This window comes from Camelina sativa, chromosome 2 (assembly GCF_030686135.1).
Source record: "Camelina sativa cultivar CO46 ecotype springtype chromosome 2, ASM3068613v1".
NCBI classification, from domain to species: domain Eukaryota; kingdom Viridiplantae; phylum Streptophyta; class Magnoliopsida; order Brassicales; family Brassicaceae; genus Camelina; species Camelina sativa.
Window position 1 is genome coordinate 26,363,900 of NC_141881.1, and position 26,857 is coordinate 26,390,756.

The 26,857-nt window shown below is 34.8% G+C and overlaps 5 protein-coding genes and 2 pseudogenes across 8 annotated transcripts; 3 read left to right on the plus strand and 4 right to left on the minus strand.

The window, feature by feature from the left end:
- Window positions 1–914: 914 nt before the first annotated feature.
- On the plus strand, window positions 915–4,529 carry LOC104734048 (protein CHLOROPLAST IMPORT APPARATUS 2). Of its 3 annotated transcripts, none has more exons than XR_015583617.1 (3): window positions 915–2,955; window positions 3,637–3,817; window positions 4,241–4,529. XR_015583617.1 is itself a non-coding variant. In XM_019236931.2 (3 exons), the coding sequence occupies exons 1-2, from the start codon at window positions 1,759–1,761 to the stop codon at window positions 3,833–3,835; spliced, it is 1,368 nt and encodes a 455-aa protein (XP_019092476.1). In that variant the 5' UTR covers window positions 915–1,758; the 3' UTR covers window positions 3,836–3,854; window positions 4,241–4,529. The 3 variants fall into 3 exon arrangements, 2 of the variants coding, with proteins under 2 accessions (XP_019092476.1, XP_010451861.1); XM_019236931.2 differs by having other exon boundaries at window positions 3,665–3,854; XM_010453559.3 differs by having other exon boundaries at window positions 3,665–3,817.
- Window positions 4,530–4,742: 213 nt separating this feature from the next.
- On the minus strand, window positions 4,743–9,270 carry LOC104734055 (phosphatidylserine decarboxylase proenzyme 2). Of its 2 annotated transcripts, XM_010453564.3 has the most exons (21): window positions 8,945–9,268; window positions 8,743–8,822; window positions 8,602–8,626; window positions 8,447–8,506; window positions 8,295–8,363; window positions 8,087–8,176; window positions 7,953–8,003; window positions 7,721–7,804; window positions 7,416–7,507; window positions 7,190–7,342; window positions 7,005–7,089; window positions 6,799–6,910; window positions 6,523–6,623; window positions 6,395–6,442; window positions 6,147–6,293; window positions 5,914–6,009; window positions 5,745–5,819; window positions 5,534–5,626; window positions 5,256–5,342; window positions 5,134–5,184; window positions 4,743–4,990 (listed from the first exon to the last, which is right to left on the minus strand). In XM_010453564.3, the coding sequence occupies exons 1-21, from the start codon at window positions 9,131–9,133 to the stop codon at window positions 4,883–4,885; spliced, it is 1,896 nt and encodes a 631-aa protein (XP_010451866.1). In that variant the 5' UTR covers window positions 9,134–9,268; the 3' UTR covers window positions 4,743–4,882. The 2 variants fall into 2 exon arrangements, with proteins under 2 accessions (XP_010451866.1, XP_087346225.1); XM_087490099.1 differs by lacking the exons at window positions 5,134–5,184; window positions 5,256–5,342; window positions 5,534–5,626; ... (5 more) ...; window positions 6,799–6,910; window positions 7,005–7,089 and having other exon boundaries at window positions 8,945–9,270.
- A 1,224-nt stretch (window positions 9,271–10,494) lies between these two features.
- On the minus strand, window positions 10,495–11,802 carry LOC104756173 (F-box/kelch-repeat protein At3g18720 pseudogene; annotated as a pseudogene).
- Window positions 11,803–16,089: 4,287 nt separating this feature from the next.
- Window positions 16,090–17,151, minus strand: LOC104756183 (F-box/kelch-repeat protein At3g18720 pseudogene; annotated as a pseudogene).
- Window positions 17,152–17,422: 271 nt separating this feature from the next.
- On the plus strand, window positions 17,423–20,825 carry LOC104734061 (putative clathrin assembly protein At5g57200). The gene is made up of 14 exons (XM_010453570.2): window positions 17,423–17,750; window positions 17,854–17,923; window positions 18,052–18,149; window positions 18,249–18,387; window positions 18,476–18,603; window positions 18,691–18,780; window positions 18,866–18,982; window positions 19,081–19,146; window positions 19,225–19,305; window positions 19,400–19,477; window positions 19,589–19,783; window positions 19,867–19,942; window positions 20,025–20,158; window positions 20,228–20,825. The coding sequence occupies exons 1-14, from the start codon at window positions 17,661–17,663 to the stop codon at window positions 20,636–20,638; spliced, it is 1,773 nt and encodes a 590-aa protein (XP_010451872.1). The 5' UTR covers window positions 17,423–17,660; the 3' UTR covers window positions 20,639–20,825.
- A 208-nt stretch (window positions 20,826–21,033) lies between these two features.
- LOC104734072 (uncharacterized) lies at window positions 21,034–24,261 on the minus strand. Its single transcript, XM_010453580.3, has 5 exons — window positions 23,660–24,261; window positions 23,399–23,505; window positions 23,109–23,285; window positions 21,406–23,039; window positions 21,034–21,313 (listed from the first exon to the last, which is right to left on the minus strand). The coding sequence occupies exons 1-5, from the start codon at window positions 23,857–23,859 to the stop codon at window positions 21,191–21,193; spliced, it is 2,241 nt and encodes a 746-aa protein (XP_010451882.2). The 5' UTR covers window positions 23,860–24,261; the 3' UTR covers window positions 21,034–21,190.
- Window positions 24,256–26,097, plus strand: LOC104734076 (uncharacterized). The gene is made up of 7 exons (XM_010453583.3): window positions 24,256–24,551; window positions 24,947–25,002; window positions 25,103–25,222; window positions 25,311–25,389; window positions 25,475–25,561; window positions 25,657–25,719; window positions 25,816–26,097. The coding sequence occupies exons 2-7, from the start codon at window positions 24,947–24,949 to the stop codon at window positions 25,891–25,893; spliced, it is 483 nt and encodes a 160-aa protein (XP_010451885.1). The 5' UTR covers window positions 24,256–24,551; the 3' UTR covers window positions 25,894–26,097.
- Window positions 26,098–26,857: the final 760 nt, after the last annotated feature.

Genomic DNA, 26,857 nt, shown 5'->3' on the forward strand with positions numbered 1-26,857 from the left:
ATATTACCTACATTTATTTACATTGATGAGTTGATTAATGTTTATTAATTATAATTTCATATTATCTAATACGACAAATTATCTTCATTCAGACTATGAATGATCGCCGCCATATTACCTTTGTTTTTATTTACATTGATGAGTTGATTAATGTTTATTAATTATAAATTCATATTAACTAATACGACAAAAATAATATTAAATCAATACACGACAAATTATCTTCATTCAGACTATGAATGATCGCCGCCATATTACTTTTGTTTTTATTTAGATCGATGAGCTGATTCATGTTTGTCAATTTTGAATAAATATTATTTAATACGACAAAAACACTAATAAATCAATACACGACAAATTATCTTTATTCAAATTATGACTGATCGCCGTCATATTAAATATGTTTATATTTAGATCGATGAACTGATTAATGTTTGTTGATTTTGAATAAATACTATTTTAATAAAATAATAACATTAATACATTAATAAATCAATAGACGACAAATTATCTTCATTCAATTTATGATCAATCCACGATCTTGTCTTTAATTTTTGGTTCAACAATCGATTCTAATATATATATATTTTTCATTTTTTGGCCTTTTAATTTTTCAAACTATTTTTAATAGCTCTTAAACATTATCTGTCAAGTGATTTTTTGCCTTCAAAATTTATAATTATGTTGAAGTAGCTCTCAAAACATTATTTGTCAAGTGTTTATTGTTCTTGTGGTTAAAATAAGTTCAACAGTATAACAAAAAGAAAAAAGAGAGCGAGATAATGTTTTTACTAGTTTTACTTTGATTTAAACACCAGTCATTCAAGATAATATACAGCTTATCCAAGCGTTTCCAACACTAATTTTCCATATAAACCTTTGAACCTATAAAGGGAAAAAAATCTGAATTCGTGGGTGTGACCATATCCATAAGAATTAATAAAATATCGTTTCAGTGTTTTGCACAAAGTAATTTTATAATTAAGACAAAAGTGAAAAAAATCCACAAGTGGACCCTACACTTTCCAGAACTGGCGAGATTACGAGCTATCTTCTTGTCCGCTCGCTCCCTTCACTCATTCGTCTTCTTCTTCCCACCACACTCTCTCTCTCTCTGTTTCTCCAAACCTTCTCGGTTGAACCGGAACCGAAACCACAAACGCTCCTCCTCTTCTTTGTTTTCTCCAAAAAAAAAGTTAACCTTTCACTTAAAACCCTACTACTCCTTCTCCTCCCTCTCTTATATATCTCGTGACTCTTTTCTTTCTCCTCCAATCTCTCTCTCCCTATTCCATAAGCCAATTAGCTTCTCTCTGTAAAACTTCACTCGTTGGCCAATTCCATTTTCGTTTTCATCCAAAACAAAAAATCTCAGATTCCAAATGGGTTTTCATTTTTTCTAGTATTTTTCTTTCTTAGCGATGATGATGAACATATTTGTAAGAAAGAATCTTCCTCTTTCTCTAAAGATTAAACCTTTTTTTCCCCCTTCAGTTTTGTATCTTCTCAGTGGGTTTTAAGGGTTTTATTAGTATAATCTTAAAACTAAACACAATTTTCCTAACCAAAAGCTTAATCTCATCACTCTCTCTCTCCACACTCACAAACAGTAAAAGTTCTTACAATCCCCCCAAGTTTTGGTCTTTTTTTTCTTAAAACTCATAAACTCCGACAATTTCGTGATTTGTTTTCTGATTTTTCTCCGGGGGAAAAAAAAAATCTCATTTTTTATTTTTCCGACAAAGAAAACAAAAAAAAATGACGGCGTGCATAAGCAGTGGCGGAGGAGGAGCAGCGGCGTACAGTTTCGAGTTAGAAAAAGTGAAGTCACCACCATCAAGCTCAACAACAACAACGACGAGAGCTACTTCACCATCATCAACAATCTCAGAATCATCAAACTCACCACTCGCAATCTCAACGAGGAAGCCAAGAACACAGAGGAAAAGACCAAACCAAACATACAACGAAGCAGCTGCTCTTCTCTCCTCTGCTTACCCAAACATCTTCTCCTCAAACTTGTCGACTAAGCAAAAGATTTCCTCAAACTCTCATCACTTCTACGGTACAACAAATGTCAAATCACCACTCCTCAGTGACACCGACGCCTCCTCTGATTTGCTTCTCCCTTACGACGAATCAATCGAAGAACCTGATTTCCTCTTTCATCATCACCACCACCACCACCGAACGATTCAATCCAAGTCGGAGTTTTTCTCCTCCTCCGAGCTTAAAGAAGTCAACTCCGGCGGCGGTGGGAGTTACGTTAATCAGATCGAAAAACTCGATTTTTCCGACGAGTTCGATGCTGAATCGATCCTCGACGAAGAGATCGAAGAAGGGATCGATAGTATAATGGGGACTGTGGTGGAATCGAATTCGAATTTGGGGATTTACGAATCTAGGGTTCCGGCGATCAAAGGCGGCGGTGGAAGAAGCTCTAATCGAATCGGGAAATTAGAACAACAGCTCATGATGATCAATTCATGGAACCGAAGCTCCTCATCTAACAACGGATTCAAACTACCGTTAGGTCTTGGCTTAAAAGGAGCTCTCAGAGAGAACAAAGACCCAAACTTGTATAAATTTCACACCGTCGATTTCGAACAGATCTCGCCGAGGATTCAAACTGAAACCGCGGTGGTAGTTGCAGCCGTTGATGATGATGAGAAAAAGCCGATTGGAGGAGGAGGAGAGAAGAGTAAGAAGACGACGACGAAGAAGAAGAAGAAGATGACGGCGTTGGTAACGGAGTCGAAGAATTTAGCGGCGGAGGAGACTACTATTACTACTACTACGGAGGAGACGACGAGGAGTTCTGAGAAGAGAACAACGACGACAGGTCCGTTGTTGAAGCTTGATTACGACGGCGTTTTGGAAGCTTGGTCTGATAAAACGTCGCCGTTTCCTGATGATATCCTTGGAACGGAAGCTGCTTCTGGTATCGACGTCAATGTATGTACTCTCTTCTTTAGTTTAATCACGCCGTTAAATTTCGATATTTTCTATGTTTAATTTTTATTTTAATAATTAGTTTTGTCTGATTCTATTAATTAAAAATTATTACGTAACTTATATTTTTGAGATTCTGGTCTTACTAGTTATATTCTGCCACGTGGCTATTTAGGCGTGTGTTCTGTGCAAATTAGCTACTAGTATCTGACAAGAATTTATTTAAAAAAAAAAATTTGTGGAAAGTTCTTAATGACTTTTTTCTTGTAACGTTTTTTTTTTATAAAAACCATTTGACTTTGGTACATGGTCTTTTACTCTTTTTTTATTTTTTCCTAACTTTCTGATAAAACTCTCAATCAATTAGCTAAATAAAAAAAAAGCAGCTTTTTATTTGTCCAAGGAGAACTTTATAGACCTGTGCACGTGAATTTTCACGTATAGGATAAATGGAAGAGGTTCGAAAATTTTATTTTGTATATATCCACTTCGTAGAATTTTACTCTTTTTAGCATAAAGTAAACAACAATGCTAACATGGGATTCATTTCCACTTTAGTCGTATCTATTTTAATACAATAGTGCGTGCCTACAAGGTTAAGTTACATATTAGACTAAATGATTGATGATGACATATATTGATTGGGATTTTTTTTTTTTTTTTTGTTACTGTTGATGTTGGAAGTGAACTGATGTGGTGTCTTTTGGAGCAGGCTAGAATAGCTCAAATTGATCTGTTCGGAGACAGTGGGATGAGAGAAGCAAGTGTTTTGAGGTACAAAGAGAAGCGTCGAACTCGTCTGTTTTCTAAGAAAATCCGATACCAAGTTCGCAAACTCAATGCTGATCAGCGTCCTAGAATGAAGGTATCTCAACCATCTTAATTCGTGGTTAAAAAAACATGTAGGTTTTTTTTTTACCATCCATTCGTATTTTTGTTTTAATTGTTCCTAAACTGGTTTTTACTTTAAAGTTCTAGTGTAGATGGAGTTTTTCTATGATTTTTTTTCGTTTTGAATAAAGATAAAATAAAGTTTTCTATTGGGTATCTTTCATGAACCAAATTGAACAAGTAAAGGGAAACTACTAATTTGATTAAAATTGTTTAATATGAAACTGTCATCTAAATGGAATAAAAGGTTAATTGTGTACACTTCTAATGACAACAAAACAAGTAATAACGTTACATTGGGGTCAAGGGATATATATACACATTGGATTTTGATTAAGACAAGAACCTAATATTAATGTTTCACTTCTTTTTGTGGTTGGTGATGGTATGGGAACAGGGACGATTCGTGAGAAGGCCCAATGAGAGCTCTCCAAGTGGACAAAGATAACAAGGATAAAAGAGCCTAAAGATTCAGTCCTTTTATCTATCTTTTCTCTTTTTCTAATGTTTATTCCTTTTTAGTTTTTGTATTAAAAAATTTTGCACCCTCCTATTTTTTGGTCTTCATTTTATGGTCCCTTTGGTTTATAATTTAGGTTTTTAGTCCTTAAATAAGGATGTATATGAGGGAGATTTGCTGTAGAGGGTGAGGGATCAAAACAAATAAAAAAGTTTTTTTTTTAATATATTAATAAAATCATAAATATCGAAGTTTTATTGACTCATGAAGCAATGAATGTGGGAGATTTGGCTCAACAACAAAAAGTTTCAGAGACAGGACATGGACTTTTCACCAATCTCAATGGCTCAAACTATAATTAGCAGGCCTTGTACACATTACACCTGTTTGTTTCACTGCCCATTGCTTGTTTGAGTCATCAAAACCGGTGACAAATCAATTGATACGTAAAGCTCATTGGTCGTATATATAATACCAAGGAGATATCATTTGTTATATACAGAGTTATTATATATGCATGAAACAAGAGGGAACTTAAAATCAAACCAAATGATCCAATCAATTCAGGGGTAAAGATTTTCAGACCAACGTCCTTGTGGAGACGCCTAGTTGCATTCCAACACGTACTAGTGTCTCTAAGGACCTACCACTGTTAACCAATAGATCCTCATCGATCCGGATCGAGTCCTGCAAAATGTGTTTTAAGTGAAAAAAATAAGGTTGATGCAAGATAGATTGAACAAACAAAAAATATCCAGTGAATGCATTATTAATTTTTTTTTTTTTATAAAAGCATAAAATTGTTCTTAAGCTTTAAAGAATGTGCTAACCTTTTCGAAGACGCATATAACAGTGCTTCCACCGAAAGAGAAATAACCAAGCTGCAAGTTAAGATGAGGTTAGACATTTTTTTCTTGAAGTGTTTCTTGAGATAAAAGTTGAAACTGCTTACTTCGTCCCCTTTTGTCACACGCTCTCCTTCCTTTCTAACAAAATTGATGCTACCAACCATTGTTGCACCGATTGCAACAAATGCTACCTGTTACAGACTTATTAGCTGACATTGATTTTATGTTATACATATTACTATTCTGATCCGTTTGTAAACTGGTTTCTCCTTTCTGGAATCTAAACATTACCACCTGGTAAATCATAAACATCTTCTAGCCGTTCTATATCGAAGCCACATATCAAGAAAGAAAGCTTGTGAGTATTATACTGGTTACAAACCTTTCCAAACTCCGCTGTTGAAATAATGGCAACAGTCCGTTTATTTTCTGTGAAAACATTACAGTATTTGCTATTGACCGCAATAGGATTAACCTACAAGGCGGTTTCATCAAGATTTCAAAAGTGAGTGTCATAAGAAAACATGATGGAGATGAGAAGAAATCTTGGACTAAGTAAAGACAGACGGATGCATAACCAGTTAACCACATACCGTATATAAGCTTCCAGAAAGATCCACAAACTTTTCAATGACTCCTGAGACAGGGACATGAAACCTATGATAATCCTGTAACATTGTCAAGAAATGCGTCAGTCAACTCTGTAATGTTTTTAGCATATGAATCTGTGTTTCAGTAGGGAAATATCCATTCTCGCCGCACCTGTGGTGCTAGTCGGAATATCACCAAAGATCCATCAAGAAAGGCATCTGGATGCACACTCTTCCCAAGGAGGCCTCTAATTGAAAACTTCCGGCCCTATCAATTAATGCAGAATCAATACATACAGAAATATTAGGATGTGTTGTAACTTATATCAGCTAATTCATTTGTTTAGAGAGTTCTAATCCTGCATGATAGCTATATAGTAAGCTACACTAAAAATCATTTAATACCTTGATCCAAAATCGGGTACTATCTTCCACTGACTGAAATGCCATTAATCGACAATCAGCAGCACATACAGCAACATCATTGCGGTTCATGCAAGCAATTGGTCTTGCACCAGGTTTCAGTTCCCGGATGAAGAATTCATTGAACGTCTGCAAGTACAGAAATCATCATTCTTTTATACTTAGTCATTTGCTAATATGGCTTTCTTGGGAAGTCTAAGAACTAGACACATTTGGATTTTCTTACATACCTTAAAGTGTTGCAGAGGATACTTTACTTCAGCCATGTTTATTTGATCCTGCAACATATAAAAACATTAACTCAAAACCTAAAAACAAAGTACCACATTATAGCATAATAAATAGTAGTTTTGCATGCCTTAAAGAACTCAAGGAAGCTTGGTATTTTTTGGGCTGATTCAACTGAGTTCATTTTCTTCCCCTGCTTCTCAGAAAGTCTCTGTAGAATCTCCTTTGCCCCTGAATCAAGAAGATTAATCAAGCATACATAAATTGTGTTATTTGTTAGATTGCATCATGGCGAGAATATGAAGCTTTTAGGCACAACAAAACTGTGTAGTGACAATACATTAGCTAATCATATAGGTCAGAATGGTCATGTGTATTTGAAAGGTAATAGTGCTAAATAGTTTACCTTGATCCATAAGTCGAAGTCCAATTTTTGACTGGTATATAGCTCTCATGGACAGAACAATCTTTGAGTCAATCAACTCTTCCACAAGTCTCTTACTCTTCCGGTCAATCACCTAAAGCAAGAAGCAAAACACGTTAATAAAGTGAAAACATTTGTTCTTCATCAGAGATAAGTAAAAAATTATGAGGGTAACAAAAGAGGGATACCACAATATGTGAAGCACTTGAACCAGTATTCAAACCAACGTCATAAGTTGATAAGTGTGTCCATTCACTTAGTTTGAACATCCATCTGAACAACACGTTGAAAATATGATGTGTCAATAAAGGAAGACTATAAATTGTTTTTAGAGATGTCTGGTTAATGAGGTTTAAATAAAGAGACTTCTCACCCATATGAAGCTTGTCTATCAGTCAAGAACCCTCCGGTCATCACTTGATTACCCGTTCCTTCGTCAAAACAAAGAGTCATATGAATCATCGCGTTGAGCTTGTCAGAGAGTTGTGCCTCACCACACACCGGACAATTATTTATAATTGGCTCCCTGCATTAGAGAATTCAAATTTAATAGTACTCCAGGATGTATACATTGATTTGTTATGAAAATAATTTATTACTTTTCTTGTTGAAGAGCAAGAAGGGCAGCCAACTCGTCAATGGTCACAACACCGTCACCATTCAGATCAGCAGCTCTGAACAAGTCCTCTTTCTGGTAAATAAGTCAGTGAAAACATCAAGTCCACCTTCAGCAGAAATGCAGCAATCTAGCATCTCGATCTGCTGAGCGGCATAGTTTCATTATCCTTGAAACTTTCAAACACACTAAATTGTGCTAAAAGAGACAAAAAAAAAAAAAAAAAAAAAAAATACTCATGCACCTACTAATGACAGAGGTGTGACAAAGATGCTTTAAAGTCTTAACCTTTTTAGCAGCTACTAAATTTCCAAAAGCCTTTATTAAATCAGAGAACTCTGAAAACGAGAGTTGTCCATCTTCATTGTAGTCCTGCACATTGTCAAACAACTCCAACTATCAAAACTGTTTATTTCTAATAGTCTACAAAATGTTGTTTAAGAGAAGCAATAAACATTAAAGTGTGCCAAAGAAAGAACAGAATAGATAAGAGTGGAATTAAGATTTAGGTAAAACATACCACTATGGACAAGATTCGTTTTGCAAATCGCTTCTCGGTTTCAACAGGATCCTGCAAAGATTTAAGCAAGCAAACCATCAGAAACCATTGATCTTTCATTTTCTCAAAGTTTTTTTTCACTACTGTCACTGTACCTCAATAGCGCATGAAAGGAAAATGGTGCCAATAACTTTGGATGATGTGGGATCTAACAAGTCAAATGACTTAGAAGCCGACTCAGGTTCCTGTATCATGCCAAAAGAAAGCGAAATTTCCTCATCTATACTAATATCATTCATGGCCTTGTAACATTTTACTACAAGCTCAATACATCAAGCAACAAAAAAAATTAATTGCTCTGACCTGCACTACAAAATCGAATATATCAAGCTCACAGTAACCAACGATTTTGTTCCTTGAGAGCTTATTGGTCTGCACCAACAAGAAAGGATAATCCTTTTAAATCAAAGAAGCAAATATCATGAGTAAACTCAAAACCTGGATAAGAGAGAAACCTCAAATACTGAAATCCTAACGAGACTTGGTCCATTTTTCTCCAAGAGAAGCTTCTTTTCCTATTTACAAAGAAACACAAACCGTATTTTAGATTAGACAAAAGTGTCGAAACAGAACCAAAAGTAATCTAAAGACATGGTTCGGGACGACTTACAGAGTTCCAAGTTGGCTTCTCTGTACTGCAAATTTAACAAAAACAGAATATTATTTATCAGTAACTCCTTGGAACTTTACGAGGAAGAATTAGAAGAAGAAAAAATGAAAGCTAAGAATATATATATGGGCAGAGACTTACGTATCAGAGATCTCAGTTCTAAAAGTCTGTTCACCAAACGAAACACAAGCGAGCCACTTGTCCTTAAACTTCATATCCGCCTGGACAGAAACAAAAACTACACTTTCACATCACTAAAACGTAAAACGTAACAATATAAAATTAAAAAAAAAAACCCTAAGAATCTTAGTCTAAGATGAAAGAACGAAATCGTATTTCATACGCCAATGAGAGTGAGAAGGGCAATGCCGGAGAAATCCTCGGCGGTTACAGCTTTTTGATTAACCACTCCGGCAGAGTTTCGAGAACAACGACTACGTAAATGACGACGGTGAGTGCGAAACTTTTGAAGCTTCTGTATTAGCCTTGACCTTCGCGATCCTTTAGCCTCCCTTGAGTTTCCGTTTCCCATAATACCTCTCTGTTTTTTTTTTCTAACGCACCTGCTTTGATTAACGGATCGAAGATTGAGGAAAACGAAGACAAGGAGAGAGAGAGAGAGAGAGATTTAGAGCTCTTTTTATTCTCTGATGACCCAAACTGTGACCGTCTCTAATATTAATTTATATGCCATACTCTGTTTTTTTTTTGGGTTGGTTCAAAGATTCGGCTGTGGTTATATAAAAATTATAAAGATAGGAATACCGAATACAAATCGGAATGTTTTTCAGTGGTCATCTCTTCCACCTTCTACGTTACACAACGTTTTTTTGTAATTTTCTATACTAAAATGAGCATATAGTGATTCAAGTTAATGATTTGTTTTTCTTTGTAAAGTTATTATAAGCATATTCTTTAGTGGTGTGTGTAGTGAAAAATGTGCCTATTCTTTTTTATTACTGCAATTTTATCATGGTGTAGAATATTGTAAATGTTTTCAATATCCACATTAAAAATTTATAAATCAAAGTCATGATGACCTTCAAATTAGAGATGTAGTATGTATTTACGTAGTAGTGTTAACTTAGCAGTCAACATAATGAAACTCTGCGAAACTTTTTTCCGTATGTTAAATATATAATTCGAGTGGCTATTTCTATTATCAATTAATCAAATACAGGCAATATTATATACGTGTTGAGTAGTTGATATAAAAGCCCAAATTGAAGAAAAGTTTTGAAAATGTTTATATTGATTGACCACCTCTTCTAACTTGGTGCTTTCCTTTGTTGTAAAAGCGTGTGATTAGGTAGACTCTTGAATTTGATTCTATTCGTGGACCGTGGTCAAAGGCTGTCCATTGTTGAGTGATTGATTCTATATCAAACAAATTAAAGAAGAGATAGAGAGAAACGTTTTAAATCATTGAATAGATAGATAATACTCATTCAAGAACCGAGTAGTTTACTTACTTTACTAGCTAGCTTTGTCTTAGTCCCTTTAGCTTTTAATGTACCTAAAAACTAGCTATTTGTATGCTTAAGCTCCTTAAAACAAAAAAGGGAATAAGATCACGACTACTTCGAAACAAAGCATGTAAGAACAAGCACGGAATCCATATGAGTTTCCCCTTCATTAATGATTAAATATGCTAAGATCATGTGCATTGGTAGATTCAAAGAGAGTTTCTCATAGACAGAAAAGTCCAATGATGAAGTATATATAGATTGTAAAAGAGGTACGTCCGATATTAGAGAGATTTTTAGAAACTTGATCCAAATTATGTTTCTAGGAGAGTATCCGAGCTACAATGTAACATATAAAACTTCAAAACGCATAAAATAAAAGTTTTTTTTCATCAGAGAAAAGTAGAAAACATAAATAAGGATGATATCACAAAATAACGTTGTTGTGAGGTGGATCGACCCAAGCGATGCGTTTAGACAAATATATATTTGTAGGAAGACCAGAGCTTTCCTCATCACCGAGGGAGTAGTATACGCTGTGTGGCTCCTTAGCCGATAGATACACTTTGTTCCTCTCATTGGCCGAGAGACTAGCTCTTATAAAAGAGCCAGGGTAACTTGCAAATATTGTCAAGCCACCAACATCTCTCTTCTCTTCCCATTTCATGTATTTCAAGTTTAGTTTAAACACTGATGGGTTGTTGTCGGGGTGGTGCAAAACCATAACAAAGATGTCTCCTTCATTCTCCATCATCAACACTCGCCTACCGAATTCTTTAGGACCAACGGTGGGATATGACCAGGGTCTCACTCGAAGAATATTCCAAGTTTCTTTAGACGGGTCGAAAACGCTGAGGTAGCCGGAGGTACTGAGACAATAGAGCACACCATTCGAGAAGACACATTTGGTCCACATGCCTCTGGGTGGCCGGTATCTAAATCGATGGACTTTCCATACGGTTTCACCAGGTCGCCAAGAAGTAATCACAGAGTTTTCGTGACTATAGCTGGTTAACGAGATCACCAAACAACTACTTGATGTAGGAGCGGCTGAAAAAGATAACTGATTACATGAGAAATTGCCAGACGACCTTTTGGGTAAGTTGATACGCTCCCGGGTAAACGGGTTAAAGAAAAAAACCGGTTTCGAGTAATTAGCTGAAGACACAAGCAACCAACCATCCTTATCCTTAGAACAAGATATTTCACTGCCCTTTAACTCCGGAAAAGTTTGGTAGTACGTTTGAGACCGTGATGGGTCGAAAAGAATGTACTTTCCTCTTTTTAGATAAAAAAAGCCAAGGAAGAGGAGGCTGTAACTTCCTCTTCCTGACAGAAACAGCTGCTTCACACCATGTCTTGCAGACAAGAGAGGCTTGTATGTTAGCTTTTAATCCGAGGCGGGACAGTATCTCTTGCAAGAGATCTGATGAAATATTTAGATCCCATAATCCTGTAATACACTTCTTCTTTGATCCATGGTTTTCTCTACCACATCCGAAAATTAGAAGAATTTACTGTTAGATCAAACGTAAGAAGGCAAAACCTAAACCCAAGCTACTTCAGATTTCGATTGAGAAAAGTTAAAAAAAAAAACTTACGGCGCCTGAACAATGTGTTTCACTGTGTGGGCTTTGACAACGCGTTGTGTACGATCGTATTGACACCGGAGTCGCCGCCGTGTACGTTTTTTAGGGCGTGTAAGTTTTTTACGGCAGCAAGTCCGGCAGTTCATTATCTCCAACTGTAACTTTGAACGCCACGAGTTTGGTCAAATAGTAGTTGTAACTTTTTTCCAACTCTTTGGCAAAAGCGGTTGTATATATTCTCGTAAATTACAATTTACTTTTTTTTTGCAAATATACCAAAAAAGAATAAAGAATATCTGTTATTAACTTGCTATTATAAAAAAAAGGGACTCTTGCTATTATTAAAGTCTCTTTACTAGGAAACAATACTTATTAACTTGCTATTATTAAAGTCTCTTTAATAGTGTTATATACTACACATAAGTATTGTTTCCTAGTAATAAAACTCATAATTGGACTCATTTTTATCCATAAATATCATATTATAACATGAAATATTGCATTATATCTTAACTGTTTGACAAAAGAAAAATTATGTTCACATATATAATTTTTTTTACTTTAAAATAGTATAGTCTACTATGGTCTATACAATGTTCTTTTATTTTGATTCTCCTAAATCTACAAACTCATAAGATTACTCTAACTTTTAAATATGTGTATTTATCCAAATATATAATTCTTTTAAATTTTAATTAGAATTGTACAATCTACCACTACTATTGTAATTGTTTTTATTACAAATAGCTTTTTCAAATTCTTTCTTGCTATTTTTCACTTTTAATTTGTATGTGTGATATTCAGAATAAGTTTTCTTTAATATATTTTATTTCAAGTAACCTTCTACATTTTTCTAAAATATATACATTATTTTAAATTTTGAGCACTTGATTAATATATTTTTTTTTATATATATATCTTTGTTTATGTAATCTCTTTTTATATTATACTTTGACATTTTTTTGTATTTTTTCATTTTGTTTTTAGTTTATATTTTAGTTTAAATTATTTGAAATGATTGTTTTTAATAATAAGAAAAATATTACACAAATAAATGAAATAATTGATGCATTAACTTTAGATTTTATGTTTTTTAATGATGTGAATTAATTCATTAAAATTGAAAATAATAACTGATGAGGTGGAGGAAAGAAAAGAGAGAAAAACCAACTTTATATATATAGAAGATAAATTTGATGGGTTTGAACATTTGCTAGTTCTAACTTCGTTTGATCTTTTGCTATAACTCCTGCAATATATGTTTTTGTTAGATGAAAGTGTTTTGGAAAAAAAAAATGAATTTGTTACCATTTTCTTAGCTACATAGTTGTAAGCTGGGTCCCCATACTTTGTAAAATAATATTAGTCAATGATGAAAAAATATGTATGCGCAGCGGAATATGAGTTTTATACTTACGCATTGATTTAGTTTGTTGATCCATTACGCATTGATTTAGTTTGTTGACCCATACCTCTAGTGTAGCTAGTTTAAGCCGCATATGAGGTTCATCTCTAAGCGTCTTCTCCATCGTAACAATCTGATCATTATTCATAATAGTTCTATACATTTTGTTGGCTGACTTTTTATTTATCTTTTTACAGTTTTGGTCTCCATTTTGGTCTCCAACTGTAGTGTTGAAAATTCTAATTGAGTTTGATACATTGGAATAACCTCTTCCTCTTTCTATATATATGACAAAGATATGAGAGACTACGTATCTTTATATTTAAATTCTTTTTCTTTTAGGATTAGACCAATTATTCAATATAAGGTAGGAATTTTTTTGTATAAGTATAATTATTGTAGAATGATTTCCTTTACAAACTACATGTTTCTTTATTGTAAGATTATCTTTATAATTTATTTTATAAATAATAATATTTAAATTTCTTGATTTTCTTAAAGATTCCTTTTCTTTTTAGAGTTAGGAATTTGTGTAAAATTGACATGTGTCACGATCTTATGATTTAGTAACTTTTGAAATTGACATGTGTCACGATCTGGTGAATTAGTAACTTTTGAAACCATACTTTATATAATAAGACTAGATTAGGAGGGGAAAATTATTTATAACAAAAACGTTTAAATTATAAGTTGTATTTGTTGGTTAAAATGTTAAAACTATATAATAATTGTTAATTTTTTTGTTTAAATTATATAATACCGCAATATAATTTATTTATTTAAATAATATTTATTTAATCAATTTAAGTAGATATATCTATTTTCGGATACCGATAGTGTTAACAAAATAATGAAATAATGTTTTACCTGTGTAACACCGAATTAATGATATTTTAAATTTGTATAAATGTCGATAAACCCCGTCCCTCTACATAACCTCATCTCGAGATATTTTAACTCGCACTATAACATCTTAATTTTTAATATTTATTATTTTGTGTTATAAATATTAGATTGAGTTCATATGTTATTTATTAAGATAAAGAACCGAAATAAACCAAATATTTTTTTTTTTAATTTTGAATGCCTGATAATTTTTCTACTCATCTGTATTCTGAATCATTTTGGTCTCTTTTATAATATGACTATGAACCATTGCCATATTTTTTAGGCGATGTGAGATATTGTACCCATATTTTTTTATTCATCTATTGAGTAATATATGTCCGTTTAAAAAAATTTGTATAACATCATATGCAGGAAATAATGACAAATTTTATCAACTAAATGTATTATATAATTTAAATATAAATTCAAATAAAGATAAAAAGGAATCATATATTTATGTTTAAATAAGGTAGAAAGATTTCCTTATGTTTAAAAAAAATTAAAACTTACTCCGCAATATACCGCGGGTCCTAAATATGTTTCTTTATTGTAAGATTATCTTTATAATTTATTTTATGAATAAAAATATTTAAATTTCTTGATTTTCTTAAAGATTCCTTTTCTTTCTATAGTTAGGAATTTGTGTAAAATTGACATGTGTCACGATTTTATGATTTAGTAACTTTTGAAATTGACATATATCACGATCTGGTGAATTAGTAACTTTTGAAACCATACTTTATATAATAAGATAATAGATATATAATTTGTGTTGATTGAAATTCTTATCAGATATTATTAGTTACATTAACAATTTATATTTGAAAAATAAGAAATGTAAGTATTTATGAACCTTCTCACATATTTTATTAAATTTCGTATTTTATCACATAATTTGTAACTCTCATATTAATTTGATTTCGTTGAAATTCCTATGATATAGTTATAGTTATATTAACTACAAAAAATTATACTTAAAACAACTGATAAATATATGTTTGGTAAACCTTCTCATAGTTGTTTGTTAACAGATAAATTATGATCAAAACAATAAAAGTCAAGTCAATCAATAAAGTGGGTTTTATTTTTATATAACAACCTAGAATGAACACAACTAAAAAGAATAAGCAAAGAACTATACGACCGGGATACACGATGCAAGCAATCGTGTACTGGATCGAGTAGGTGGTCGGGTAATAAGAAAAAATAAGAATAAGATTAAGAACAACTCGTGGTAGTAATGATGGCCTTAAAAATCAGAGTCTAAAGATGTAGTATGTCTTTATGTTTCTTTAAAAAAAAAATTCATATGGCCTGCGTAGGTCTACGTAGTAGTTTTAACTTAGCTGTCAACATAATGAAACTCTGCGAAACTTTAATTCGAGTAATACAGGCAATATTAAATACGTGTTGAGTTGTTGATATAAAGCTCAAATTGAAGAAAAGTTTTGAAAATGTTTATATTGATTGACCTCTTCTAAAATAGTCAGTCCTGGTGCTTCCTTTGTTGTAAAGCTTGGTAAGACTCTTGAATCTGATTCTATTCGTGGTCAAGGCTGTCCATTGTTGAGTGATTGATTCTAATTAATATCAAACAAATTAAAGAAGATATAGAGAGAAACGTTTTAAAATAATTGAATAGATAATACTCAATTCAAGAAACGAGTAGTTTACTTACTTTACTAGCTAATTTTGTCTTAGTCCCTTTAGCTTTTAATGTATCTAAAAGCTAGCTATTTGTATGCTAATTAAGCTCCTTTCAAGCTATACCTTAGAACATAAAAAGGGAATAAGATCACGACTACTTCGAAACAAAGCATGTAAGAACAAGCGCGGAATCCATATGAGGTTCCCCTTGATTAATTATTAAATGTACTAACCATAAACAGAAAAGTCCAATTATGAAGCATAGATAGATTTGTAAAGAGGTACGTGCGATATTAGAGAGTTAAGAATCAGATTGAAGTACTTGTGATCAAATTAACTCTTAAAGAGTATTCATTGGATTTTTAGAAACTTGATCCAAATTATGTTTCTAGGAGAGTATCCGAGCTACAATGTAACATATAAAACTTCAAAACGCATAAAATAAAAGTTTTTTTTCATCAGAGAAAAGTAGAAAACATAAATAAGGATGATATCACAAAATAACGTTGTTGTGAGGTGGATCGACCCAAGCGATGCGTTTAGACAAATATATATTTGTAGGAAGACCAGAGCTTTCCTCATCACCGAGGGAGTAGTATACGCTGTGTGGCTCCTTAGCCGATAGATACACTTTGTTCCTCTCATTGGCCGAGAGACTAGCTCTTATAAAAGAGCCAGGGTAACTTGCAAATATTGTCAAGCCACCAACATCTCTCTTCTCTTCCCATTTCATGTATTTCAAGTTTAGTTTAAACACTGATGGGTTGTTGTCGGGGTGGTGCAAAACCATAACAAAGATGTCTCCTTCATTCTCCATCATCAACACTCGCCTACCGAATTCTTTAGGACCAACGGTGGGATATGACCAGGGTCTCACTCGAAGAATATTCCAAGTTTCTTTAGACGGGTCGAAAACGCTGAGGTAGCCGGAGGTACTGAGACAATAGAGCACACCATTCGAGAAGACACATTTGGTCCACATGCCTCTGGGTGGCCGGTATCTAAATCGATGGACTTTCCATACGGTTTCACCAGGTCGCCAAGAAGTAATCACAGAGTTTTCGTGACTATAGCTGGTTAACGAGATCACCAAACAACTACTTGATGTAGGAGCGGCTGAAAAAGATAACTGATTACATGAGAAATTGCCAGACGACCTTTTGGGTAAGTTGATACGCTCCCGGGTAAACGGGTTAAAGAAAAAAACCGGTTTCGAGTAATTAGCTGAAGACACAAGCAACCAACCATCCTTATCCTTAGAACAAGATATTTCACTGCCCTTTACCCCCTTTAACTCCGGAGAAGTTTGGTAGTATGTTTGAGACCGTGATGGATCGAAAAGAATGTACTTTCCTCTTTTTAGATAAAAAAGCCAAGGAAGAGGAGGCTGTAACTTTCTCTTCCTGACAGAAACAGCTGCTTCACACCACGTCTTGCAGACAACAGAGGCTTGTATGTTAGCTTTTAATCCGAGGCGGGACAGTATCGCTTGCAAGAGATTTGATGGAATATTTAGTTCCCATAATCCTGTAATACACTTCTTCTTCTGATCCATGGTTTTCTCTACCGCAACCGAAAATTAGAAGAATTTTAAGGTTAGATCAAACGTAAGAAGGCAAAACCTAAACCCTACTTCAGATTTCGGTTGAGAAAAGTAAGAAAAGTAAATAGGCGGTGGTATATATTCTCGTAAAAAATACAATGTATTTTTCCTTTTTTTTTGCAAATATATACCAAAAAAAATAAAGAATCTGTAATTAACTTGCTATTATAATTAAAAAAAAGAAAGGGAAAAAGGAAATGATCCAGATCACTAATATTCTGTTACGCACGTTTTGAGGGTGACGAAGAAGCTTATTGTAAAGAAAAAAAAAAAAACAATTCTTGTTATCGTTGTGATTCCGTTTATTGTACTACAGCCAATTAATCTTAATCAAAACATCATCAAATCATCTTCTCTCTTTCTCTATCTTCTTTGCTCTCAGATCACATCATTACCCACATTCCCACCCAGATCACGTACGATACGTTTTTATTTCTCAGAAAGGTGTCGGATCAGATCGAATGGGAACGTTCACGAGCTTACGAAAAGCCTATGGAGCGCTTAAGGATACCACCACCGTTGGTCTCGCTAAGGTCAACAGCGAATTCAAGGTCACCATTTTTTTGTAAATCTTGAAAATTCAAAATATGAAAAAAGATTTAGATTCTATATAAAAATGATCATTGATGCATGTTTTTGATCGTTAATGTATAGGATTTAGATATTGCGATCGTCAAGGCAACGAATCATGTTGAATCTCCACCAAAAGAACGTCATGTTCGTAGTAAGTTAAATTCCTCTGTTTTTGTGATATGATATGATATGATTTAACGTCATCTCCCAATTTAACATTACCATATTTGTGATATGATTCGGAGAATGTAACGATGCTTCTTTTGAAAATTCCTATAGAAATATTCTCGGCGACATCTGTGATACAACCACGAGCAGATGTAGCTTATTGCATTCATGCATTATCAAAAAGATTATCCAAAACTCGCAATTGGGTTGTAAGTTCTCTTCTTATAATAAACATGATTCTGATTTTTTTTTCTAAAACGCACTTTTCTTTGTAAAGTTTTATTGAATTAATTTGACAAATCACACAGGTTGCAATGAAGGTGTTAATAGTAATTCACAGAACATTAAGAGAAGGTGATCCAACATTTAGAGAAGAGCTTCTTAATTACTCACACAGAAGACACATTCTCAGAATTTCTAACTTCAAAGACGACACAAGTCCTCTTGGTGATTACTAAACTAATTCTCTTTGCATTTGTATAGTTCTTGTTGATACATATATTCTCAAAAGCTTGAATGTTTTTGATGCATGCAGCCTGGGACTGTTCTGCTTGGGTTAGAACATACGCGCTCTTTTTAGAAGAGCGGCTTGAGTGTTATCGAGTTTTAAAGTATGACATCGAGGCAGAGCGTTTGCCTAAAGCTTCAGGTGCAGCTTCCAAGGTTTGTCTCTTCCTAACTACTACTCATCATGAAGAAACATTTATTAGATATGTTTTAATAGAAACCTTTGGTTAAATGGTTATGTAGACGCATAGAACAAGGATGTTGTCTGGTGAAGATCTGTTAGAACAGTTACCTGCGTTGCAACAGCTTCTTTACCGGCTTATTGGATGTCAAGTAAAGTCATATATGCAAGCAGATTCAGTTTTGTTTTTTTTTGCGATGGAGAAGATTTCTTTCTTATTTGTTTTCAGCTTTGCAGCCTGAAGGAGCAGCTTATAGCAACTATCTAATCCAATATGCTCTTGCATTGGTGCTTAAAGAAAGCTTCAAAATCTATTGTGCTATCAATGATGGAATCATTAATCTTGTTGACATGGTCTGTTCCAAAGCAATCAGTTTCATTCCCTGCTTTAGCTCTTTAATTCGCGCTGCGCTTTCTATTCATAGATTGTAGTTTTCTCTGTGTCATTATAGTTCTTTGAGATGTCAAGACATGATGCAGTTAAAGCTCTAAACATATATAAACGGGCTGGTCAACAGGTGAAGCAACTTCAAATCTTTTTTTCTGATTCTTATATATATTAAGCTTTGCTTGTTGATTTTTTTTTCTTTGCATAGGCTGAAAATTTGGCTGAGTTTTATGATTACTGCAAAGGGCTAGAGCTTGCAAGGAACTTTCAATTCCCAACCTTAAGACAGGTTGGTTCTTAGCTTTTTTTGGGATCAGGTTTATATTTGTGAATTAAACAGTTGTGTGGATTCACTTCTCATTTTATCTAAAATCCTGTTTCAGCCTCCTCCTTCGTTCCTGGCGACAATGGAAGAGTACATTAAAGAAGCACCTCAGAGTGGTTCTGTACAGAAAAAACTGGTAAAAAGAAACTTCATCTCTTATCATATTCTCAATTCTTGGTTGAACTTAATGCTGATGATCATGGTGGTCTTCTTAGGACTTTGACATTTTGTTCTGTTTCTATAACAGGAGTATCAAGAAAAAGAGGAAGAAGAACAAGAGCAAGAAGAAGAACAGCCTGAAGAACCTGCAGAAGAAGAAAACCAAAACGAAAACACCGAGAACGATCAGCCGCTTATCGAAGAAGAGGAAGAAGAGCCTAAAGAAGAGAAAGAAGAGGAAGAAGCTAAACCTTCACCATTGATAGACACTGATGACTTACTAGTGAGTCTTCATCATCTCTAATACATTGTAGTCAATATACCAAACCTCAATACTCATTGACACTTTTCCTTGGATTGGTGCAGGGTCTGCATGAAATAAACCCAAAAGCTGCAGAGATAGAACAAAACAACGCATTCGCTCTCGCAATATATCCACCAGGTATAAAAAAATAACCATTTTAGTAACATCTAGGCCCCTTTTTCAAACATTATCACAATTGAATGAGAAATTTTCTCCACAGGACATGAAACATCAGGTCCATCTAATAGTCTAAGCTTAATAGAAGCTGGAGGAAGTGGTTGGGAACTTGCACTAGTCACACCACAGAACAACAATAATAACAACAACCCTCGTCCTACAATAGCTACAAAACTCGTAAGTCTCACATTAGACTTTGAACTCATTAATTCTCTATTCATACTCATATGGTATCTTTGTTTACAGGGTGGAGGATTTGACAATCTTCTACTAGACAGTCTCTACGAAGACGATACAGCAAGAAGACAGATCCAACTAACCAACGCTGGTTACGGATTTGGAGCCACAGCTACAGCCATAGAACCAGCCTTATCGACTCCTAACCCCTTTGGGATGCAACAAGATCCTTTTGCAATGTCTAATAACATGGCTCCACCAACCAACGTTCAAATGGCAATGCAACAACAGCAAATGATGATGATGAATAGTCAAATTCCATATAACAACAACAACTATTCACCTTATCACCATCATCAGTTCTCACCAAATCCTGCATCTTCTTCATCTCCTAACCCATTTGGTGACTTCCTCGCTCTCCCAGCTCCTCCTTCATCTGGTACTCAACAGCAACACAGTCAGCATCATATGCTCCTTTAGAAAAAGGTCATCTCAGTGTGACTCGTCACTTCTTTAATCGTCTTCTTGATTTTGATTTGATTCAGGTTATTATTTATTATTCTTTCATTCTTTTCTAGTATTAAACTCTTCTACATTGTCAGGAATTTTCTTCTTTTCCTTAATTTGAATACTTATTTCAGCTTAATATATACCTTATTCATTTGTATTGTTCCCTCTATTTATGTTTTGTCCACAATAGATTGGAGTAAGGCGCCAAAAAAGGAGGGAAAGTTATATAATTTAATGCACTCTTCACTTCTCTTGTCTCAAAGAACCGTTAAAAACCCGTTAGGGTGAACAAAGTCCAAAGAACCTCAGGTCCCTTGTGGTAGAAGAAACCTAAATTTCTTATCTTACTGTGATATAACTGCAAGTAAAACAAAACCCTCATCAAAATTTCTGATATACACATTACAATTACAATTACAATTACAATTACACACACTCTCTCTCTCACACACATACGCATACACACGTAGAGACAAATGAATTTTTACAATAATGTAAAGCCAGGATTCTGAAAATAAAACTTTACATTTCCGACAACAACATATTTCCAAGTCTTCGAAGTTCTCTAAGAGCTTCTTCAACTGTTAGTCTTCCGTTATCAGTCATATTCTCCGGTGAACTTAGCTCCAACACTGACTCTATTACCTGATTACCGAAACATTGACAAATTTGAGTCTAGTCATGTCTAATTTTGGTTCATAATAATCAAATCCATCATTCCATTTGCAAAATTTTACCTTAATATGTTCAAGCATGGACCGTCCTGTACTCTTTAACGCATCTCCATTACCTGCAGTTGAATCTGAATCTGTCTTTCCATCTTCAGAATCTATCGGTGTAGCTTCTTTCGTCTCAGAGGTCTCCTCACCTGACAAGTTTCTACCTAATCTCCATAGCCTCTGGAATTGACCTGAAAAAGTATTTCTCTCTTTAAAGATACTCATCCCTGATGTAGTCTCTGACTCGTTCTCAGGAACCGTAAGAGGCAACTCCGTGTGGTTCTCGCTTCTGCCTCTATCAGAACTGTTCTCCTCATAGTCCAAGCTGAGTGAATCAGATACTGTAGATGAGCGTTCGATATCAGTATCCAGGTTTGGTAACTCGGGAGTGTCAACCTCTTTTTCACCGAGTTGTCGAGATAAATCATCGAGCAAACTTCGTCTAATAGGCGGCTTGTTTCCACTTTGGTTAGCTTCAGCAGGTGAAGGATCAGATTCTGTTCTTGAAAGCCTTTGCTTTACTCTCTCCGACCAACTCTTCTTCCCAGCTTTTGGTCTCTGCAACAACGCTTTTTTCTTCCTTTCTTCTTCTTCTGCGCTGTTCAAAACTCTCCACTTCTCTTCCCAGTAGCTCTCAGGTACTATTCCCACAGGAGAAGAAGAACCAAGTGAGATCGAATCAACCGATAAGCTGTGACCTCTCATCTGTTTTCTCGACCCTTTAGGAATTAAATCACGACGAGCATTGATTTCCAAAGCAAGACCCTGCAAAGTCTTAGCCTTTTCGATCACTTTACTCAGATCAATGTCCTCTGGAAAATTCAGTAACCTCTTGAGAGAAGAAGTTGCGTTTTCGGTTGCCAGCAGCGATGATCTAAGATAAAGTATCATCGAAACCGCCATTCCTGCAACTAGAGCTCCTCTTGGAGAGCTAAGGATCCTGAATTCAAACCCTAAATCAGCCTCAACAACACCTCTCTCCACCTCAGAATTGTCAGCAGAAAATATCTCATCCCACAGAATCAATAGATTATACAAAGGAAACTCTCTCCCAAACAAAACCCGTAGCCAACGTAAAGCAAAGTACTGTGGTTCAACACCAAGCTCAACGAGATGGCTATGAAGAGAAGCATCAACTAGAGACAGTAAATGATACAACGCACCAGAAGCTTCGATCACAGGAGGCAGTCCCGTGACAGAGTCATTTGGAGCAGAATACACGAAGAAATTTGCTACAGAAACTGAACCGAGGGATGATCCACCGTACATAAGAGCATCAAACATTGTGTAAGCGTCGTGTTCCATGAACTTCTCAGAGAGAACGATACCTAATTCGCCTTCCGCTCCATATGCATCACTTAGCAACACTGCAGTTTGCGTCTCATTGTCAAGCTCATCAAAACTCTTTGGTTTTTTCTTCTTATTGATGCTTCCAGATGATGCACCATCCTCTTCTTCTTCTTCTTCTTCTTCCATGGAATCATCTAAAACCTTTTTTATATCGAAATCATATGTTCCAGAATCACGTTCTTGAAACGCCAATTCGTCAAACAAGTCAATGAACTGATCTTCATAGTTTGATCTCACATCCGTAAGATACTGCACATCCACTTGAAGAACATAAAGCAAAGGAGCCAATAGTTCATGCATCCCTAAAACCAAAAACTCGGTTAAAACCACATTCTCAATTCAACCTAAAAACAAAACCTAGTATTTCTAACCTTGTCTATAACCAATCTCAGGATGCTTCAAACACCACAAGAGAAGTATCCTTCTAAGCATCCCTTGACAACCAGAGGATTGAAAGTAACTTCCATGCTCTGGATACAACCGAGAAAGATCTTGATCTAGCGTCTTCTCGAGCTCTGCATTACGAAAGAACCTTCCCCAAGTACTATCTACACAACAATCCAGAAGGCTTACACATATCATCACTACTACTAACATTGGAGAGAAAATGCAATTGAATGTGTCTGAGAGAACTGAGACAGTAAAGTTTTGAATATTTTACCAGGATTTTGTGATAAAGGATTATCAATAGTTAGATCTGAAGAATTGGTTCCTCCTTTCTTGGGCAAATGTGGATCAATTAAAAGTCGTCTTCTCAAAGCAGCATATCTAAGAAGAAACAAAACACATAAAAATCAAAACTTTACAAATAAAAATCAAAACTTTTTACAAAACTTGTGTTTCCATGAATTGATCTGAGTCTGAATCTGGAATTGTTGTAACTAAGAATGGTGAAAAAAAATGAAGGGGAAAGTAAAAAAACCTTCTTCTGGAATCAGCGGTTACTCTTCGAAGCTCGTCAATGGTGGAGGAAGGAGAAGACGGGAGAATTCCGAGGTTGATTCGCCATCGGACACCGCGAAGCTTTTCGAAACGGTGATCTTGAGATGACGGAGATGCGTTAGAAGTGCAAGGAGGGTCTTGTTGTGTTCTTGATATCTCGATTTCTTCATGAATCGCCATTACACAATGTTTTTGCTTTCATCCAACTTTCGATTTCGTGCCAAATAGATTCATTCTTGTTTCGACGACAAAATTTAACAAAAAAAAGTTGTGTTCTTTTGTTTATGAGGAAAACAAAAGTTTATGCTTTGGACAAAAATGGAATCAAAATTTGTATTCTTTTTTTTTTTTTTTCATTTCATGAGGCTGAGAATCTGGGATTGGTTTGAGACTTTGGAGCTGAGAATGGTTTAGGTTCTTTGAAAACGACGTGTTTCATAGTCGAGGTTCGTTTTTACCTGAATAAGTAAAAACTGTTAAAAATATTGATTTTAGAAGGAATTAGTAAAACGACAAAGAGGACAGAACAACAGTTAAAAGTAAAAAAAAGAAGACATCATTGCTGTTACATTTTACTGAACCCAAACAAAACCCAAAACAAACAATACGAGAAGGAAAACACAACGTGGGAGAGAGCATCTGAAGCTGAGATTTTTTTTTTTTAAAAAATACACACATTGGCTTGTTCTAAAGATTGTTACTTTGTTGTTTCCCACGGGCTTAACTCAAAAGCTAAGACGAACCCAAAAAAAAAATCAATACTTGCATTGTCTTCCTCTTCAATTTGGAATTATAACCGACGATTCTGGTTGGAGGCTTTGTTTGAGGGCAGTGGGAGTAAATTCGGAAGAAGCAGCGAACAAAGCCTTCAGGTTTAATATCTCCTCGACAGCTTTTATGTATATATGTGTATTCCAATTCGTTTCACTAGAAAATATATAGAACTAAGCGAATTGCAATTTCCATAAGATCCATCCCCCTTTTATCTGGGTTTTTGTTTGATTGGCGAAATTTAGATTCTTTATGCGTTTAATTCCAAGTTTGGATACGTTTTTGGAAACCCACATGAGTGTTTTTGCTTTAGGGTGATTAGATCAGTGGTTGTTTATTTTTAGTGCGCCCATGTTGTTCGATGAAATGCCTGAGAGAAAATATATACCTTTAATTGACTAGATTATCTTCAATATTCTTATGTTTTGGTCTGTTTTCACCTAATAAGCTATCAGGATATTTTATTGATTCTGATATATATATTTGGTTTTCTCAGATGGGAGATTTAACATTTCTTGATAGAATGCTTCTTCAGCTTCGTTCCACTTGCAAGTAATGATTTTTTTGAGTTTGTTTCGTTCGTTAATTCTATAACTGCGACATTGTAGAGACCAATCATGAAAAAGGGTTGATCTTTCTGTTGAAAATGAAGGTATTACAGTGGTTACCCTAAGGATCTCGGGCCATCTCGTGTTCTCCATTTTACATCAGAAAGAGAGTTTGTGCAACTCCTTCATCAGGGCTATCCCGTGGTTGTCGCATTCACCATTAGGTAAATTTGACCTTCTCCAAAACCCTTCATATTACCCTCCTTCTTTGCTATGTTTCCAATTTAGGTGCTGTCTTCTTTTGTAAAACAGGAGTAACTACACACAACATCTTGACCGGATGCTTGAGGAAGCTGCTGCTGAGTTCTATCCCAACATAAAATTTATGCGGGTGAGTTCCTTAACAATATAAAAAGAATACAAAATGGAAACTTTCTAAACCATTATAGTGACTGTTGTGTTTGGAATTGTGTCAGGTTGAGTGCCCCAAGTATCCTGGATTCTGTATAACTCGTCAGAAAAGCGAATATCCTTTCATTGAAATATTCCATAGCCCACAACAAGTATAGCTCTAAGTTCTTGTATTCCTAGTATCTAACCTCTTTAAACCACGTACGCTTTCGTGTATCTCGTGGAATGATATATCTTTCTGATGCAGGCGGGTAATGAAGGAAAGGTACAGGATCCAAATATCACTCGGTATTCAGTGAAAGTTGTACCTGTAAGTTGAACCATCACAAATTGTCTTTTTACACATATTCATCTATTGCAGAGTCTAAAGAGTGGTATAACTTTTCTTGTTTGTTTCGTTTGGCAGTACAATTATGATATGAGTCCTTATGGATTCAGAGAATTTTTCAAGCGCCAGGGAGTTCGTACTTCGGATCCCAAATGAAGCAAATCAAAGGCCGGTATGATTCGAAAGGAATTTATGAGTGTATCAGTGGCTTCTTTGAGCTACCAATGACTGTTTCTAGAACTAGTGTATTACTATATTTCCCTTTTGCCTTAGAAAGAACGAAATCAAAAAACTCTTATGATGTCGGAGAATGTTCCAAGTTCTTCAATTTGCATGAATCAATAATCAATTAATCACTAATCAGAGCTGTGTAACATTAGAATGCTAATTAAGAGAAAAGGGCATTTGATATGATTTTATATACGTGGCAAATCGAACCATCTGGCTGCTTAAGGTTTAATCATCGTTCACATGACCAGTCAAGTTCCTACCCTTGACCTATGCATGATTCATCTACATGTTAACAATTGAATGTATAGATAATATAGTCCTCTCCTCGGCCAATCTAATTTTCTTTTTGTGTTGAATATGGCCGACTTAAGAAAATTTATAGTATTACACTATTACCTCACTTATGAAGGGGCAATGTTAGAGCTGTTTAAAAGTTTTGTACAAAATAATAAAAGGAACATGATAGCATGTTTGCAAGTCATTGGTTGCCCATGAATATGTGACCCGCTTGAAACTGTTGCTGGCAGTCATGCAGTGGTTCGGCTAGCTCACTGAACTCATTCATTTATTTTTGCATCCCACATTATAACCTGTGGGTTCATTTTTGATCTACGGATTAAACATCATAGATTGACACCATTAAAACTTAGTACAAGCAACGGTTATATATAGTTAATGATTTTAGTTGGAAACGGGTCATGTTAGCTTTTTTTTTTTACTTATTACAATCAGTGATTATATCTAGTTAATGCATTTAGTTGGGAATATGTGATGTTAGCATTACGGTAGTAAGATCTCGATCAGTGATATAATTCGTTGAGTCATCGTCTCTATCTTTAAAGTATTTGTTCAAATTTTATCTCTTTCTCTTTAGATGCCATAAATGACA

Bases quoted from the DNA above. Each gene is read 5' to 3' on its own strand.
- LOC104734061 (XM_010453570.2), top strand. From the start codon at position 17,661: ATGGGAACGTTCACGAGCTTACGAAAAGCCTATGGAGCGCTTAAGGAT. The intron at 18,388-18,475 runs GTGATTACTAAA...TGATGCATGCAG, and splicing joins AGACGACACAAGTCCTCTTG to CCTGGGACTGTTCTGCTTGG. The intron at 18,604-18,690 runs GTTTGTCTCTTC...ATGGTTATGTAG, and splicing joins CTTCAGGTGCAGCTTCCAAG to ACGCATAGAACAAGGATGTT.
- LOC104734048 (XM_010453559.3), top strand. From the start codon at position 1,759: ATGACGGCGTGCATAAGCAGTGGCGGAGGAGGAGCAGCGGCGTACAGT. The intron at 2,956-3,664 runs GTATGTACTCTC...CTTTTGGAGCAG, and splicing joins CTTCTGGTATCGACGTCAAT to GCTAGAATAGCTCAAATTGA. The intron at 3,818-4,240 runs GTATCTCAACCA...GTATGGGAACAG, and splicing joins ATCAGCGTCCTAGAATGAAG to GGACGATTCGTGAGAAGGCC.
- LOC104734072 (XM_010453580.3), bottom strand. From the start codon at position 23,859: ATGGCGATTCATGAAGAAATCGAGATATCAAGAACACAACAAGACCCT. The intron at 23,286-23,398 runs GTAAAATATTCA...ATTGTTGTGTAG, and splicing joins TCCTTTATCACAAAATCCTG to ATAGTACTTGGGGAAGGTTC. The intron at 23,040-23,108 runs GTTAGAAATACT...TTTTGGTTTTAG, and splicing joins TGAGATTGGTTATAGACAAG to GGATGCATGAACTATTGGCT.
- LOC104734076 (XM_010453583.3), top strand. From the start codon at position 24,947: ATGGGAGATTTAACATTTCTTGATAGAATGCTTCTTCAGCTTCGTTCC. The intron at 25,223-25,310 runs GTAAATTTGACC...TTTGTAAAACAG, and splicing joins GTTGTCGCATTCACCATTAG to GAGTAACTACACACAACATC. The intron at 25,390-25,474 runs GTGAGTTCCTTA...GAATTGTGTCAG, and splicing joins CCAACATAAAATTTATGCGG to GTTGAGTGCCCCAAGTATCC.
- LOC104734055 (XM_010453564.3), bottom strand. From the start codon at position 9,133: ATGGGAAACGGAAACTCAAGGGAGGCTAAAGGATCGCGAAGGTCAAGG. The intron at 8,507-8,601 runs GTAAGTCGTCCC...CTTTGTAAATAG, and splicing joins AGAAGCCAACTTGGAACTCT to GAAAAGAAGCTTCTCTTGGA. The intron at 5,343-5,533 runs GTTTGTAACCAG...AGTCTGTAACAG, and splicing joins CAACAGCGGAGTTTGGAAAG to GTAGCATTTGTTGCAATCGG.